We start from the raw sequence: 18,868 nt of genomic DNA, 5'->3' as shown, positions 1-18,868 counted from the left end.
TGTGAAAGACAGAATGGTTTCAAAATGCTGGCTTTTAATAATAATGCAAATACCAAGCTTTTGGAAAAGCAAAGGAATCACCAGATCTTCAATGCAGAGTGAAAGCAGTTACAGAAGCCTTTAAAGACTAAGCAATTTTTACAGCTAAGTTTCTGTCGAAAGGAGGAGGAGAGGAAAAAGGTTTCCTGAGAAGTGCACCACTTCATGACACTTCAAAAGGAGCCCTGTTTCCAAGAAGGCTGAAAGCAGTTTCTTCCATACTAGGCAGAACAGCACAGCAAGGCTTAATGCTAAAGGAGCTATGACCTGACCCGGATAGCCCAGACTAGCCTGACCTCATCAGATCTAAGCGGGGTTGGTGCTGGGAAGTATTTGGTATGGAGGCCTCCAAGGAATACCAGGGGTGTGATGCAGGCAGGCAATGGCACGCCACCGCTCAATGTCTTTTGCCTTGAAAACCCTAAGGAGTTGCCACAGGTCAAGTGTGACTTGACAGCAACCCCCACCCCACAAACTATGATACAGGAACCCTGGAAATAGCTAGGAGGATTCCTGAAATTATTTCCAGGATTCTTGTATCATAGGTTTGTCACACATGGGGCCACAGCACCCAGTATTTAACAACTGAGGAACTTTATCCATGAAGGATTTAGGACACCACGCTGGAGAAACCAGAATGTTTCTCTGAATAATTACTTTTTGAAAAATCAGGACATTTAGACTGCTTTATCTATGGGCCCTCTTGAAGATATCACATATTTCAGTCGTAAGCCATTTCCTTAGTGATTTATATTGAAAAGTAGAACTGGATTATTTTTAAAGGCCACTTTATCTTGAGAAGTCATCGATACCCAGATGATATCAAATATTAGAACACAGCTTTTAATATTATAATGATGCGTACATCTGTTTCAGAATACAATATCCAGTCCTGCTCCTCAGCAGAATTTCATAACAAATATGAAACTTACTGGGTCTTTATCAATACATTATTGATTATATATCCATCCACACTGTCAAAGATTTTCATATGAGATATTAGAAAAATTAGATTTATGAAACAGACTGTTAAATACTCATGGAAGAGTAAGTATTGGCCTCTGGAGAAATCAACTTAATTCTTGGATAGTGACATATAAATATTTATAGCAAATAAAAAGCAGATTGTAATTCTTCAGGGCTGTTTGGTTTGGAAAAATTACTTTGAAAGTGATTCTGTGACCTGGAAATTCATTTAAACCCAAATGGTTAAAATCTCAATCTCTCTGACATTCAGGAATAATTAAGAATTATGTATTTGTTTTTCTTTATCTGGCCAAGCATCTATATGCTTGAACCAGGATATGTACACCCTCGTTCAGATCAAACTGAGCTTAAGGTGACCAAAAACTAAAATCACCTTATTTTGTCAACCTAAGTGGAGACATATCCATGTTCAGAGACTGTATCTCTGAATAGCAGGGGAAGAACAGGGGAAGGCTGGTGGTACCTTCGTCCCCTGATGCAGTGGTCCCCAACCTGCGGGCTGAGGCCATGGCGCCGGGCCGCGGCTCCCTCTCCCCGCCCCCCCCCCGCAGTAAAAAACTTCCCAGGCCGCAAGCTTGCGGCCCGGGAAGCTTCTTACTGCGGGAGGGCAGGGAGAGGGAATCAGGGCCGGCCGCACGGGTGCGGCCCGACGCGTGGGCGCGGCCGATGCGTGGGCGATGCCCTGCCGGTCCCCAACCTCAGAAAGGTTGGGGACCACTGCCCTGATGGACAGTTTCCCAGAAGCTGCTGAATCGGATGGCCTGGGGACCTTCTTAGGAGCACTTTTCAAGGGCAGGTAAGAAGCATCCTCAGGCCCTTAACACTGACATAACAAACCAGAAAAAAATATATAGGAGCAAGAATAAGAAATACAACATCATTTCCCATATTAATATTTTTTAAAGAACTTCTAAAAAGCTGAAAATGAATCACAAGCAGCATGCAACCTTCCCAAAAGATCACACTAAATACACCTCCACTTCATTCTATCTTGTCTGCTATTCTCCAGGCAAAACTCAACCCAAGGGGCTGAGGATGCTTCTTACCTGCCCTTGAGAAGCACTCCTGTTAAGGTCCCCAAGGCCATCTGGTTCAGCAGCTTCTAGGAAACTGTGCAGAGGCTATTGTCCATTCAGGAAGTTTTCAATATAGGAGAAGCCATAGTACCTTGGCCCTCACTCTAGGTTCTCTTGGCTTTCAAACCTGTCACTACAGCATCGTAGGCTGTAACAAAATCCTTTTAGTTCTCCCATCTCTTCCTGTCACTCATGTCCAAGCATTAGGCATTTTGAATATCCAGGGTGTAAAACCCAAGCCTCCCCCCCCCCTTTTGAACATTTTGGGCTACGCACCTTAAGAAGAGGCAATGCAGCTTGGCATCGGGCAGTTTTGACATTCTTAAGAAAATGGGATTCATCCTGAAACAGGAAAGAGCAGAGAACGAAGGCTTTAGCCACAGACAAGTCAAAGTGGAAAAGCAATTAAGTAGTTTCAAGGGTACCATGCTAGAAAAGCAGAGGGATAGGATAGGTATAATGAAATTCTGGATGCAAAGCTGGCAGAACTCTAGACAGTGATGGTCAAATGAAAGGCAACAGGATTCTGGGGCATGGTGAGAAAGGAAAGCACAACCTTAAGCCATGACCCATGAACAATCTGAGCCAAGGAAAGAAAGGAGACAAAGAACTACCACCATTTAAATTCTTTTGCTTTCTTCTGCCCTGCCTTTAAATGCAAATTGAATTGGGAATCTGATGTTGCACTGACACCCCCAAATGAAGGGGTTAATGAAAAACATCAGAAAGGAGGAAATCTAATTAGGAACCCACTGGTTTGCTGTTAAAGGCTCGCCAGGTAGATAATAACCTACCATTTGAGAGTCCCCCTCCTGGAATGAGCTACATTTCCATTGCTGCTGCAAGACTGAGTTTCAGGACACAGAGGAAATTGGCACCCTCCCAGGGAATGTACTCATCCGGTTGCATTTGGGCAAGCAGGCAGCCATGCATAGAGAGGATAATATACCCCCTTCAGCTCTCAGAGCCTGCTTTCGCAATCTCAGTTAGCAATAAGGTTATGCTAATAACAGCCGCCAGCAGAGGGAGGATTGAAGAGGGAGGTGGGGGAGCTATTTGATCTGAAGCACAGGATCTGAATACTGTAATATATCCAGTGCATGAATGAGAAACCTGACAATTCAAGTGGAGAAAGATGCAAGATTCAGATGAGATCGTTTCCCATAATGTTAGCAGCAGAGACAAGGAATGGAGGTAATTGCTAACTCCTTTGCAAAATCCCTGAGAATCTATACAGCGGACCACACAAATGCACGTTCTCTTTGCACAGCCCGATCTCACTTTCCCCCAAAACCACATGATTAGTCTCAATGGGATTGGCCAGACATCACAGGCCAATCCCCTTGCAGACAATCAAAAAGGGAAATGGATACCTGGCCAACGCTTTCGGCTGTCACATGTCGACAGAATATTGCCACCAATAAAAGCGGTTCAGTCAGGGACTTTTTTTCCTCCTGCTCCTGAGGAGTAAAGAGCCAGCCCCACTGATCCCTGCATCTGGGGGGCAGACCTCTAGGAGGCTGCTCATCTGGAGCTACCTTTTTTTTATCTTTCTGGTGCCAGGATAAGCCTCGGCCATTCATCAGATTCATCACCCAGATATGGGTGATTCATTCTTTTTATTTTTTTTACACCCCAGCAATTTTTTGAGATTTGAATTGATGCTGCTTTAAAAAAATATAATATTAAAGCAAGCTGCTTTATTTAATCTGGGGTTTGTTTTATTTTTTAAGTTTTAAATCCAGCCTGGAAGACCCTTCCAGCAGAAAGGAGGCATAATGATGACGATGATGATGATAAACAATAGGCAGCCACCACTTGGATTCAGGAACCCTTAACTGTGACCGGAGTTTTGGACATCTACAGAGATGGCGTTATAAAGCACACTCAGGCAGGCAGAAAACCTCTGCCTGTGACAGCAAATGCATCCTTCAGCAAGTGAATTTCAGTTGAGATCAGAAAGGCTGCTCTTTGACTAAGTGTTCAAAGTCTTAGAAGACTTTGTCCCCACAAGTCTTATGTACAAGGTATTCAAAGGAACAGCCTTTCATATTCATGTCCAATGTATCCTCTCCCACCACACACAGCATGCTGAAGAGATTCCCCATGTCTGACTTTGACTGACATGTCAGGATCTGAAGAACCTCCTTCCCCATTAGGACACCCTACTTACAACAATCGCAACTTGCACGGTGGTTTTGAGCTGCTTCTCCATCTTGCTGAGAAGGTCAAAACTGACAACATTTATCAATTTTGCCAGCAGACAGTCCTTGCTCGTTGCTATGACGCTGATGCTATCAGGACTCAAAGAAGGAAGCCACCTGCGGAAAGCCTACAACATCAAGAAGAGACAAGGAGATGTGATCAGAAAAAATATCCTTTCTGCATCTCAACAGCCAGAAACCTGCAGCTGCCTTTCAAGCAACAAGAACAAAAAGCCATGTCAATTTGCATAGCCCCTTTTCATGCCACAAAGTGCTGGATGATCTTTCATCTTATTCAGCCTCATGGTGCACAGCTACACTAAGCCATGGTTGCTCCCATGTTATATTGGGCATCTACACCAGCTCTTTATTTATGAAAACAGACTTCTATACCCGCCCCATATTTAAAGGTACTCAAGCCAAACTACAAACAATATATATTTTTAAAAAATTACAAAAAACCAATGAACATAAACTAAAAAATGCAACACTGAAATGTGTTGAAATACAATACCAGGGTGGCCAAGTCTATTTCAGTCCCATCACAGGCCTAAAACCAGACTGGAAAGGATCCAAATAATCCACTTCATCCACCTATGACCCATCCAGTCAACTTGCTCAGAAATTGAACATTTCAGACTGGTCTATAGATACTGAAAGTTCCTGTGTGGGCTTTTTTAGTAGTGATTCATGCAGTTTCAGGGTAACTACCCTTTCTCTTGGGATATTAACTACCTCTTGGACCCCTGTCAGCAAGCCCATTCTAGCAGATTAAACAACCAGGAAGAAAGGATCATACCAGCAGGTCGTAGGCCTCAAGCTTCCAATGATCCTGCCCATATCCTCAGTCTGAATAAATGGAAAAGTATCCCAAACAGCTAGACAAATCAGCCCCTTGGCACATGTCACTGCTCAGGGAGGGGTCAAGCCAGTATGGATGAAAACATTTTGTCTTCAAAGTGCTGAGCAAAATGATCAGGGCAGGCCACTAAGTAGTTCACCTTCTCTAGCAGGCCACATGCCAACAGGCCTCTAAACATACAGAACCCCTTTGCTGGCCCACACTATGCAGATGCAATGGTAGCAGAAAAGCGTTCTTTGTCACCATGACTGCCTCAGAGTACACTAAGATAAGGAAATACAACTGTTACCTCTGCCCAGGTAAATCTCACAGAAGAAGGGGCGATCACCAGCAGTGGCCAGTCCTTTCGATAATATGCAGCAATACAGATCGCCTGGATAGTTTTCCCTAGGCCCATGTCATCAGCAAGGAGCAAGCGGCCTTCTCGGGAAATGGCAAAACTGAAGATCACAAAACAAAGAGAAGACAAAGTGATAGGTCACAGGTCTCATTTCCCAAATGAAAGAAATTCTTCTCAAGGTTGGGTGTGAAATACATCCACATTGCTCCTAAACGCCTATTCACGCTGTATGAAAAGGAGTTTTGGCCTTCAGTTCTAGTGTCATATTTGACCTCTGAACAAGGCAAAAGAAACAGCACTGAAATCTATTTCAGTCTCGGAAGGCCAGAGCTCATGGGCTGTGTACATCCACTTTTTTCAAAAATTCCTTGAAAGATGACTCCCAATTATTACTGCCGTTTCTGATTAGCCTCCTATAAAGGCAGTAGGAATGGCAGGAAATTCAATTATGTTCAAAATATTGTTTCAAGATATTAGTACTTTCTTTTAATGTCCAAATCTATGGAACCACCTCCTCCCCTATGCCCCCAAAGGAGCCCCTGCTCGGATCCCTGGGTCCCCAGAGGTAAAGATGGCCTCAACCAGAACCAGGGCCTTTTCAGCCCTGGCTCTGCCTGGTGGAACCACCTCCCGAATGTAATCAGGGCCCTGTGGGATCTGAAACAATTCCACAAAGTGTGTAAAACGGAGTGGTTCTGCCAGGCCTACGGCTGAGGCCCACAGAACATCAAAGATACTGGCCTCCTGGAACACTGAGGAAAAAGGGGCTAACACCAAATGCCCCTAAAACAGGGGTAGTCAACCTGTGGTTGTCCAGATGTTCGTGGACTACAATTCCCATAAGCCCCTGCTCATGGGAATTGTAGTCCATGGACATCTGGACGACCACAGGTTGACTACCCCTGCCTTAAAACACCCTGTTCGCACTTAACTCCTCCCCCAATCCAAGGAAGCTTTAAGCTCCAAGCAAATACAATTTATGCCAGAAACTGACTCTTAAAACTGTTTAAATAATTTTAATAATGGGAACAAGCTGGTTTTATGATTGTGACTATGATTTTATATGTTGTATACTGCCCTGACCCCATGAGGGAAGGGCAGCATAAAATGTAATAAATAAATATTTATACACAGGGAAAGTCGAATCCACCAGTAAAAGCTGCCAATTAAGGCCTGGTACATTTCAAGAATCTGCACGGACTCCGGGTTGTTGAAAAGCTTGAATTTGGCACAGAGTTCCACTTTCTGTAAATTCTTAACTTTTGGTAAGTGCAAGCTAGGATTCTAGTAATAGCAGTAGAGAGGAATTATTGATATCCTTTTGTTTTTTACCTGCCACGGCATCTACCCCCTACCCAGTTCCTATCTCCTATAGGAGCCTGACAGCACAAAATACTTCCTTTTCTATGACCATGAAGGGTAGAGCTCGGTAAACATGTTCAGAGTGCCAATGAGTAAGCAGAAGGGAAAATTTTTCAGGAGATTGAGAACATCATGTCACTTACTTCACACCTTCCCTTTGAAATGGCATCAGGCTTGCCACAACTTCAGGATCAATGCCTGAAAGATCTGCTTCAGGGATGTCTGCGGTCTTTGGAAAGGACTTCTCAAACTGAGCAGCAAAGGTCTCTATTATAGGCCTGGGAAGTGGCTCGACCTCCACGTCTGGAAGGCTTTTGACCAATTCAACTGAACACACACAAGAAGATTTGATGTTATCAGGAACCAACCGATCAACAAATGGATTTGAATTAGTAGACAAACAGTGCAGTTAGTTACCTGGATTCCCAGGCCATTCTTTAAGGCTTATTTTTTAAAAGATAAATTGTGTTACCCTCCCTCAATAATAAGCCTTCAAAAATAAGGCCAATTGAAGCCATCCAGCAAGGAGCTGGATGCACCGCGTAAGCTGCTGACATGTCACCAACAACAACTTTTGGAAAATGCTCAGGTTTGCCAGCTGATGAGTTTGCAAGGTGAGGACACTCTGTAAGCATAGTACAGCTATTAAGAATGTCTCTTTCTATGGCTCTGACCCACTGATGGCATAATCAAGAGGAAGTTCACATCTCGCCTCGGGAAGCACAATTGATCATAAGCAATAAGGAGCACGTCAACTGCATAAACCATTTAAGTGGGATGACTTCCCACATAATGCAAATTCTATGACAAATCAACCTTTAGAAGTAGGGCAACCCAGCAGCTTTAAATATATTTGCATAATTTAATCATTTGGAAGTGCAAAAAGCTATTTATGGTACTATGACCTCCGCCACTGACCATCTGAAATCTCACCAGTTCATTACTTGGGTATTGAAGATTTCACAGGGCATTGGTCCCCAAAATGTCAAGCTACCTTCACAGTAATGAGGGCTAGAGAGGTACCTTTTGCTATCGAGCCAATTCTTAGGGTTCTTCATTCAAATTTCACAACTGTGCTGTACTTGGGCAGAACTGTGGGAAGTACACAGTTCTAAACATAAAAAAAGCAAAACCAAATATATATACACACACACACACACACGCAAAGCAAGGCTAAACACAGAGAATTGTCTCTGTCATCTCAGTTGAGAATCATCCAAAGCACAAGCCTATAAACATGGTAATCAATGCTTCCTTACATTGATGCTCACTAACCTTCTCAAAGGTTATTTTTTTTAACTTACCAAGAATGAAAAGCAGTAGGAATTTCCAGACATTCAAGGTAATTTGAAATGCTTAAGTCATTCCTAAATTAAAACTAATAAATTATCTAATTATTCAGCCTAAGAAATGCCAACGACAAGAACCCTGGATTTATAACTTCAATAAAAATATTTGAACTTGAGCACTGACTTGAAGTATTCTTTGTCAAGGCAATTGGAACATCTCTACACTGCAGTAGATGCAACATAGCAGTCTGCAGATTGCTTTCGTTTTAAAAAAATCATCAAAAAATGAAAATCTAGAAAACAGAATATTCTGACCGTGCAGATGTACTGGGCAACTCAAATTTGCACTGCCTTTCTTCATTACAACAGCCTCAGTATGGGCTGCAACCCCAGGGCACCAATTTTAATTTCATTTATCTCTGGAGGGAAGGCAGCAGAAGCCCTCAGTTCTGAAAGCGTGGAAATGAAAGAAAGGATTTCCATTTGTGCACATGTGATGGGCTTGTTCAGCATGCACACTCTTTCAGTGAGCTGCCTCCCTCCCTCTCTCCGCTGAAGCAGAGCCCCTACTCTGTTATTATACTCAGAAAGTTGCATGCTTGAATTATAAGATAGCAAATTGCAGCAATTACACTATCGTCACTCTTTTGCGGACCAGCTTGGGAAAATTAGGATGTCTCAGTAGCTTGAGTGATTCATCCAAAAGTTTCTATCTCTATCCCCAGGTGACCTTTTATCTTAAGAGGATTGAGTGAGTGGGTGCTGAAATAAAACTGTCAAGGTGAACATAGCAACGGCCTTTGAAAATTATGGGTTTGATGGGGCTGTTAAGAATCCACATTTGAGACTGGCAGGGCAGCTGGCTCAATCCAATTAAGGTCCACATCTGGAATTAGGTTATTGCACCTCCCTCCCCACCTGGATAAGGACTTGCATGTATAAATGGGTTCCACAGACGCTACTGAAGCCTAGAAAAGGGAACCCAGCAATACATCTGCTTTACTTATTCATGAAGCTGCTTTATATTGAATCAGCCTATTGGTTCATTCAGCTCAGTACTGTCTACTCTGACGGGCAGCCAGTTTCCAGAGGCATAGTCAGAGAAGGCCAGAGAAGCCAAAAACTTCCTTGTAGCTGGAAAGGCCCAACTCTTTCTGCACGCAAAGCTTATGCTTGTCCACTGAGCCATAACCACTAAACCACATCACAAAGCACGTTAGTGACAACTAACCAAAGGCTCTTTTACTAATTTGCTTTCACAAAAATGGCATTATCTTTTGCATCACATTCTGTCTGAATGTGTGCCAAAAACAGACAGCTGACTCCATTTTCCCTTTCCAGATTGGCTTCAGATTGACACATAGCAGCAGCACCCCCCCCCCCCGAATCATGGAGAAATTCAGGGGAGGAAAGCACAATATGTAGGCTGGAATCTTTCCTGAATAAAAGTTAGCCAAAATACCTTGCTTGAGAGGTGCTAGGAGGAAAGTACATGAATTACCAAGTGCTCTAGAACAGTGGTTCCCAACCTTTTGGTACAGTGACCCACACACACAGTCCAAATCGAGTTGGTATGGTGACCCACATCCAGGCCTATCCCAAGGTGTGTATTTGTGCCCTGGGTACCCATCTAGGTCAGCTTTCCATTTTATACAGTGGCTAGCCAGTTGGTTTGCAGAAACCAACAAACATCACACAAATGGTGCAGCTGTCACCGCCATGAGCCCCAAGCAAGTGGCATTTCGACATACACAGCCTTTCATATGGAAGTGACACTACAGATTTTGGCCACACTCTCCTTTACCGTTACTCCCTCTAGCCCCAGCTAAGATTCTCACTGATTCCTGTGACCACTGAGATACTTTGTACTTGATCAACATGAATAAGCAGTAGGAAAAAAATACCAGCTATGCATGGCATGGAAGATACTGTTTCCAGGTCAGATACAACCAAAATCAATGGGAAGGGCAAGAGAAGCCATTAGGGAGGCTGTCCTACAACCCACTTGCAGAGGCTTTGCAACCCGCTTTTGGGTCCGGACCCGCAGGTTGGGAAACACTGCTCCAGATGCTGTAATTGCTGTTTGCTGTAGAGGACAGTGAAAGACAACATTCAAATAATAGGTGTTGGGGGGAGAGGTACACAAAAGCTGCAAGCAAAAGCTAAGCACATTATTCCATCTAGATGGCAGCAGAAAAGCCAACAAGAATTCTTTACCCACCTCTGAACAAAACAAATAGTGCTAAGAAACAAGGTCTCAAAGAGTAATCCTAAAAAGAGAACTATGACCTCTTTTCTGGAAAGACAGATTCTTACTTAAATTAAGGTAGTCCTCCAGGAGGAAGCTCCATTTTCTAGTCTTCATGTCTGTAAAAGTCATAAGAAATACTGTCTAAAGATGCTGAGAAAATAATATATCCACTTTAAATTAAAACTTAGATTTCATAGATTGCAAATCAAGTGCAGTTTTTCTTATCCAAACAATCTAAGAATAATTTGAAGATCAGGATAAAGATTGCTCCGTAGGTTAGCGATCCCCAACCTGTGGGCTACAGACCATATGTGGTCCATCGACTAATTGGAGGTGGGCCGCGAAGGACGCCTTCTCCTCCCCCCCCCGGCCCTTTACTTCATCCCCCCCGGCCCTTTACAACACACTTCGGGTGTCATTGTCTCCCATCACTCCCAGATGGGACTATCTCGTTGCAGAGAAACAAGCTCAGGGTTCCCATTGATTTGTCATTGTCATGAGTTAAAATTTCCATGAAAATAAAATGTTCCTTATGTTCATTGTTGTGGCATGTCTGTATCTTATTTTGAAGGGATGTTTCAACATTACCATAGCGATCAGAGAGCGTTAGGGCAGTGGTTGAGAGTAGAGGAGTAAACTACCCCCCCCACCAGGCCTCAGTAAAATTGTCAAGCGTTGAGTGGTCCCCGGTGATAAAAAGATTGGGGACCACTGCCGTTGGTGATGTAGGTACAAAGTGCATTGGGACTATAGGAAGAATCAGATAACGGATATGCAAAAGTAGAGATTGCAAGGCCAGATGTTCAAAGTTAGACAGAACAGTCTGCATTGCAAATCTGCATTCAGTGAACACTACCCGGAACCATGCAGATCCCTGTATCAGAATTTTAGCGCAAAACTTATTATGAAAACCTAGGGGCTAAGACAGCCAATTAGAATCATCATGAATTTATCTGGTACCCTACCAAAATATATTTTAAATTGTCAGGGCGTTTCCACATTTGAATGTTTCACTGTATGGATTCTGTACATAATGTACAGATGTACATCGTTTATATATAGGACAGAAATTATCTCCTCAATCTAAACAGAATTCTGTAATGAGCTAACGTTTTGGAAATGCTGTTTTAATGCTGTGTTTTAACCACAATTAGGATTTATACTTGATAATTTAAATTTAAGTTCTTTGCACCGTAATATTTTTCTGAATCTTCCTGACATTCTAAATGTATGTTTAAATTTTGGTCTGAATGACTGTAAATAACATTTGTTGTTAGTTGACACTGGAGGAGCCCGTGAAATAATATTTCAGTTTTTGAGGAACTCCAGAAATTATGGCCAAGTCCCATCACGCTCCTGAAAGTGACATCACTATCTTAGCCCTCCTTTTGCTCCCTCCCCCTACCTTTACTATTACTCTGCCTCATGTAGACCAGAAAGAAGAGTAGGAGATAAGAAGACAGATCAACCCACCCAACCCCCAATACTGTGTCACTTCAGAGCTCCTGCAGATCCCCTTCAGAACTCCCGTGGACCCTCAGGGGGTCCATGGACCCTCCAGTTGGGAATTTCTGATCTAGACCATTTCTGGAGACTAGAGAGACTCCACCCTAGAGATCACAGAAGTTGGCCACTCCTGAACTAGGCTTCAAAAATCCAAACTAAGATCCTTATGCCTATAGCATTTATAGATCCAGGGCTTCCACAGCAGCTCCAAGAACCAAGAAAATCAGATGCAGAGTTCTTGCATAGTTGCGTACTATGATAAGAAATAACTGATATCATCTGGATCATGGTCACTCTTTTTGTTATGACCATGTTAGCTGCCTCTGCAACACACAAACATGGCACCTCAAAATAACTTTGATGGAACTCAGTTAAGAGATACGACTAGAATTAATCCCATGTGCCAACCTGAATTGTATATAAGTATTACACGCACAAAGCAAATACCAGAGGAAAAAAACAAACACTATGCAGTAATACCAAGTTGACAGCAAACACTGGTTACATCGCTTACCATAATTTCTAGAATTCACCTGCTTGAATGCTCCAATAAGGCTCGCAGCATAGTTAATATCTACTTCGAACCGAGAACATGATATCAGTATACACTTCCCCCTGACAGAGGCTGATGGTTTCTTCCAACCAGTGCATGTCTTCAAGAGGGATCTCAAGAGAGGACCTTTGCAAACTGAAGATGGCATAGAGGTCTTTATGGTTCCCTCCATTCCTTCCAGGGGTGACAAGGTAACAGAGGGAATTTCTTCCGCTACTTCCACTAGAGATAAAATGTGATATTCAAGAAAAAAAAAGGAACAAATTGGTTATTTTTTGTAAAAGGTACACCAACTCCACCCCATATTTTTATACACAGAAGAAAAGCCAAACAGAGTCTATTAGTGCTTAGAAAATCCCACTAACATTCAAAATTTGGGCATTTTTTGGTGATTCTCTACTTTTCTCTTAGCAGAGACCACTGATTAGTTGCTCTTGATGAGTAAAGACTCTGATAGTATTCAGAATTTTGAAGTATTGATGTGCTGCAAAAATCATCTGAAACAAACTTCATTCCCTCCTATATATCTGCACACTTCCTTCCCTCCTATATATCTGCTCTGTACACCTGAATGCAGAAATTCTATTGAAAAGAAGCTCTACATAAAACCAAATTTATTTCTCTGTCATTAATCCAGTGTAAACTGGATTTGATTTAGCGAATGTGCACGGCTACCAAGAATCTTATCCCGATGTCTGCATTTAAGCAAACCACCCAAAGCAGTACCACCATACACCTCAACCATCTGTTTTACTCACTGAGCTGGTTGTAATCTTCTAGACTGAAATTCCACATCTTTGTTGCAGGATCTGAAACAGGTCAGAATGTGAAGAGCTGTGTTAGGGTAGAAAGCATCCTGCCCTGGCCTGGATGGTCCAGGCCACCCTAATCTCATTAGACCTTGGAAGCTAAGCATGGTTGGCTCCAGTTAAGGACTAGGACAGGAAACCAGCAAGGAAGTCCAGGGATGCTATGCCAGGGTAGGCAATATAAGCTATCCCTACAGGGTTGCGTCAGCTGTGACCTGAAAACCCTTTCCACGAGAAAACATTCCACTGATATGTCCAGAAGAAGGTGATTATTTCACCAGAAATATTCCTGATGGGCTGCTGCTCTGAAGGGCTGTAGGGATCTAGAAATAAGTTGAGCCAAGTAGCCACTATGACACTGGTAATCCCACAAGCTCTGTTAGGTTCAAATGGTTAGGCTCAAAAGGTCTTGCAGGCTCAAGGCCACACACAGACCCTGGAATACTAGATACTCGCGAGATGCCCAGACTCTGTGAATCTCTTAGCTTATGAATGCGACTTCATGGCATTTACCACCACCAGGGGTGAATCCTATGACTGTCTTCTTGGCAGGACTTCCTACAATGACGAGTTACTAGCGGAAAACTTTAGTAGAACAGTTATGGATCCAGCTTAGTGGAATGCAAGCATAGGATCTAACTCCTAGGAGACAGTGATAAAACTATATTAATATGACAATTGCCGATTTTAAAAATTCAACTCAAAACTGCTCTGCTGGCATGAAGGAAAAGTGTATGCCATGTGGATGCTCCACATTCACCGTAAACCCATCTGCATCATCTGTATAATGTATAATGAACTGTATAAACAGTTCAATTACCAGAAACGGGAATAACTTTCCCCCTCCCCCCTCATCTGTAGTCCAGTAGCAAAGCAAATGCATATACATGAGGAGAAATACAGGCCTCTCTCCCTCAGTGTGCAAGGAGAGATACAGGAAATTAATTTTCTCCCCAACAATACATGTACATGTCAGTCAGAGTGGGTATATAAAGAACTGAGTGGTTAATTTGGAACTGCTAATGACCTCCTCAGAGCAAGAATTCCTCCACTAAATACACAATCAAGAGATTGTCAGAACCATGACAAGAGCTGACACACAGAAGCAACATATAAGGTGCAAAGACTACAAGCTAATACTGTGGGGGGGGGGTAGTATTAGACTGGCCTTGTTCCCCAGATTGTTCTGCCCTATGCCCAATTATCCATCCGCTCCCTGCTGCCCATCCAGGGGACCTGCATGGGAATAATTTTATTTAATTGCCATCACTGTGACTGAGTCATTGTTTATGGGTGATTTGTATGTAGTGATTTGTATTGAAACATTGTGAACCGCCCCGAGCTGGCTTCCGAGAGCAGCGGTCATACAAATCGAATAAATAATAATAAATAATAATAATAAGTTCTGAGAACCCCATTCAGGTGCCACCGAAGAAATGCAGCCCCCCTGAAGACCCCATAAGTTATACTTTGTCCAGGGTTCAACTCTGCATTGATGAGGGCAAAATGCATGCCCTTCTTAAGAGGGAAAGGAAAGCAGAGTTCTCCAGGATTTAGCAAACATTCCTCAGTTCAGCACACCTACAGTTTACAGCACAACCCCCATTATGAACAATAACAAGCAAGACACAGGACAATAATCAATAGACTTACCATATTTTTTGCTTGGTAAACTTCTGAACATTTCAATAAGCTCGGCATTGTACCCTATGTTAACCTGGAATCGGTCTTCAGAGAGCTTCACACATCTCCCTTTGAGGATGCCATGTGCTTTTCTCTGCATAGGAATTGCCAACAAGTTTCCCTTAGTCTGAGCTACTGCGGAGCTCTGTCCTCCGCCCCCCAAAGGATTTTTCATACCATAGAACTGAACTATGCTACTACTTTCTTTTTCAGAGTCTGCATTTCTAGTAGTACCCAGCTTTTCACAACCATCTGTAGTACAGGTGGTGGTATTGAACAGAAGAGCATGTTTGATGTCATCGCACCCATTCAGGGTTTGCAGATCTTTAGTACTCTCAGGGTCTCCATTACCACCAAGCCTAGACTGAAACTGTTCTGCAAGGTTTCGGGCTGCTGCACAATATTTAGGTGGATGCAACAAATTAGAATGAGAAAGCTGACTTTGTTCTTGAGAATGCGGTTCTGAAGAATGTGAATGAGGGCCACTCAAGGAATCCTGAGCCACTGATGAGGTCCCCCTAGTGCAACTTGGCTGCCTAACTAAATCTTGACTGGAGCTCTCTGAATAGTTCCTCTGTTGCACACTATGCAACATGGCTGCTGCCAGGGATGGGTCCCAGTGACTATCCTCCATTTGAAGGCTCTTCTGTACACCATGGTTGCTGGAGTCCTGGAGGTGATGACTACCAAACGTGGTATGATGACTTTTGCTCTTCAAAGCCTGCTGCTGCAAATTTCCTTGACAGCTTTTAAGACTGTCCCAGTGAGGCACCTTCTTAGCAACACCACCCTGCTGAGCTGCCAGTCGCTCTGCTCTCCTTGCCAAAGCCTTCTGCCTGTTTTCCTCGATCCTCCTTTTCTGTTCTTCTGTCAGCCCAGATGACATCTTCCATTAAGCAATCATCGAAAGTCTTTAAAAATAGAGAATCTCATCAGCTAACCATACAAGAGCCACTTCAGCCCATATTTACCTGAACAGTTATTCAAAGGGATTATTAATGTCTTTTCCATCTTATTCCAAAATTTAAGGTAATAATATATCCTTACACCAGGTTATCCTCAGTTACACTGCAAGATATGGTAGGCCAAAAGACAGCTGAATAAACAGCCATCTTGCAGCATAACTGTAAGGGTGAAACACAGTTCCCACTGGGATTAGGTGGAGAACGTCTAACACAGACCATCTGACTGCCTAGCAAACTGGAGACCTAAACATTTCCATCACAGAAATTAATCACTGGTGTGCCATACTTCCTTAGTTCAGGACAGTACCAGGAGGCATGTCTTGTGCTGAATTTGCACACTTGAACATGCACCTGAACTGTGTTCACCTGCATTAGCAGCATACAGGATTAGAGCTGGCACAGCATTATACTGGAAGCTACACATTTCCTCATTAAATAGCAGCAGAAAGACAGAGAGACAGCAATCACACTAGACACTAAAAATGATCATACTTATGCAAGGCCTCAGTTTTAAGGACATTTATCAGTGTTTTAAAAAATAGATTTTGTAACTGTGCAAAATATAAATGCACCTTCAATTATACAACCATTTCTTTGGACACATCTCATACCAGTTGACCAACCTGACCAACCCAGTTTGAATTCACTCACAGTAATAGGCTGTTATCATGAATGTGGAGTATCTTTTCTCAATCAGTAATTGATAGGGTACTGGTGAGGGGGACATTAAATTAAAAGGAAGGTGTCTAGCTCAAGTATCACCCAACCAGTCAACAAAGGTCTATTCAAACTGCATCCCCCATCCCAAGCAATCTGAAACAAACCTCAAATCTAATCCTCTGTTGGATATCAAGTAAAATGCAAAAGAAGAGCTCTTTTCACCACCGGAAGGAATCTCAAAGCGCCTTACAATCACCTTCCCTTCTTCTCCCCATAACCAACACCCTATGAGGTAGGTGAGGTAGAAAGAGCTCTGAAAGAAATTGTGAAATTCTTGGACCTCATGTGCTTCCTAAATAAGGCACATTAGAATCATAGAATCATAGAGTTGGAGGGGCCATCTAGTCCAACCCCCTGCTCAACGCAAGATCAGCCCTAAGCATCCTAAAGCATCCTCCATTTTTCTGCTTCGTTATAGGATATCCTCTGTATGTCTTTCTTTGTAGAATCATAGAATCATAGAGTTGGAAGGGGCCATACAGGCCATCTAGTCCAACCCCCTGCTCAACGCAGGATCAGCCCTAAGCATCCTAAAGCATTCAAGAAAAGTGTGCATCCAACCTTTGCTTGAAGACTTCCAGTGAGGGGGCACTCACCACCTCCTTAGGCAGCCTATTCCACTGCTGAACGACTCTGACTGAGAAAAACTTTTTCCTGATATCGTTGTACTTGAAGTTTAAACCCATTACTGTGTGTCCTCTCCTCTGCAGCCATTACATTACATGAAACAGGCAGGCAGCTACAAACAAGTGAGTACTGAACGCCGAAATCACTTATCTGAGCAGAAACATCCTGTTTTCACATAGACATGAACCTTAAAAAAAATGGGTATCAAGTTCAGCTCTGCACAGTTTCTTATACTCAGAAGCAACAACACGTTAATTAAAGGGCCACAAACAGAATTTTTTCCAAAGGCTGAGAAGGCTAAAGACATTTTCCCCCAATGTGAATGTGGTTTGAGAACAGCTTTATATCTCTTAGCCCCTACCATGTACTTGTTTCTGGCTCCTGGTTCCTCCAGTCAAATCTGCAGTTTCTTGAAAAAGGCAAGTATCTACAATAACTTAAAAAAAATAAAAAAAACGGGCAGGTGGGGGGATGCCCACACAACATACGGCAAGTTCTTTCCCCCAACCATCATCAGCTTTTTGATAAAAACATCTATCTTGAGCCTACACTTGAACTCCGGTATTTGTGTTGTTGGTTTCCTTTCTTTAAAGAGTCATATCGCGGTACTCCTTACTCATAAGCTCTGCTACCCCAATATCTTTCTGAAATATACACATGAAACGAAATTGAGTCACATTTGCCGCCGCCAATCATGCTCAGGCTTCAGTCCTGCGCACTCCAAAATGCGCTGATTCCCCCTGCGAAGGAGGGTTCAGTTGCCCCACTGCTCCGTCCTACTCCCTTCCCCAGCGATCCTTTATGCCCTCCTCTCTCAACGGGTGTGGGGGGGGGGGGTGGAGGACGGGGGCCCCAGTCATTCGCCGGCCCTGCGCCAACGACCTAACTTCGCCCAGCAGAGGTCAGACCTCCCATCCTAGGGGGCTAAACTTCCCAGCCCCATAAACTAAAGTTTAATGCTTCGAGGCGCTTAAGCTGGAATTCCTCCTGCACACAAACCCCGCCCCCTGAAAGTCCACTTTACTGCGTCTTTTAAAACAATTACCTAAACTCCGCCAACATCCCTTAGCCGCGACAGCCAGAGGCCAGCGCTACAGCCCCACCGTACGCCACTTTTACCTCCCTCCTTCCTGAAGACTACAGTTCCCAGGATGCAAAGCGGACTGCAGCTGCCCCCTCCCTTTCCTTTCGCACTCTCAAATGCAGGAACTGTGGGCAAGAGAACAGGACTCGTTGGACCACGGGAAATGAAGTCTACGCTAGCCCGACAAGGGCTTGAGAATGCTTTCTTCTTGGCCAAAATAGGACCTTGATTTTCTTATCCCTTTCATATAGGTCTTCTTTACAAATGATGGGTTGAGAGCCTCCAGGCTGTCTCGATGGTTGGTAAATAACAGGTGTAGTGCCCTGCTCAAAAGCTTACTTCAAGTTTTTTTTATTTGTTTAAGAAAGTGTTTAAGAAATCTTTGCTTTAAGATACACCTTGGTGCAGTGGTTAACAGCGGCAGACTCATCTGAAGAGTCCTCGACATACAACCAGCTGGGTGGCCTTGGGCTAGTCACATTCCTGTTAGAGCAGTTCTGTCAGAACTCTC

General features: G+C 43.3%; 1 protein-coding gene across 3 annotated transcripts in view; it reads right to left on the bottom strand.

Annotated features, from left to right (window-relative positions):
- Positions 1-18,454, bottom strand: part of SMARCAL1 (SNF2 related chromatin remodeling annealing helicase 1) — a 37,689-nt gene extending 19,235 nt beyond the window's left edge. For 2 of the 3 annotated variants that reach the window (XM_077320610.1, XM_077320612.1), the window contains exons 1-9: positions 18,319-18,454; positions 14,932-15,872; positions 13,228-13,278; positions 12,431-12,691; positions 10,476-10,526; positions 7,014-7,197; positions 5,458-5,608; positions 4,276-4,434; positions 2,379-2,444 (exon numbers count right to left, since the gene is read on the bottom strand). In XM_077320610.1, coding sequence (XP_077176725.1) covers positions 2,379-2,444; positions 4,276-4,434; positions 5,458-5,608; positions 7,014-7,197; positions 10,476-10,526; positions 12,431-12,691; positions 13,228-13,278; positions 14,932-15,847 — 1,839 coding nt within the window. In that variant the 5' untranslated portion in view covers positions 15,848-15,872; positions 18,319-18,454. Of the gene's footprint in view, positions 1-2,378; positions 2,445-4,275; positions 4,435-5,457; positions 5,609-7,013; positions 7,198-10,475; positions 10,527-12,430; positions 12,692-13,227; positions 13,279-14,931; positions 15,873-17,634; positions 17,710-18,318 lie in introns of all 3 variants that reach the window. The other variant, XM_077320611.1, reaches the window with a different exon arrangement.
- Positions 18,455-18,868: the final 414 nt, after the last annotated feature.

This window comes from Paroedura picta, chromosome 2, assembly GCF_049243985.1.
Source record: "Paroedura picta isolate Pp20150507F chromosome 2, Ppicta_v3.0, whole genome shotgun sequence".
In the NCBI taxonomy this organism is placed as follows: domain Eukaryota; kingdom Metazoa; phylum Chordata; class Lepidosauria; order Squamata; family Gekkonidae; genus Paroedura; species Paroedura picta.
The sequence above is the reverse complement of the archived record's forward strand: the minus strand, read 5'-3'. Positions and strand labels throughout refer to the sequence as shown.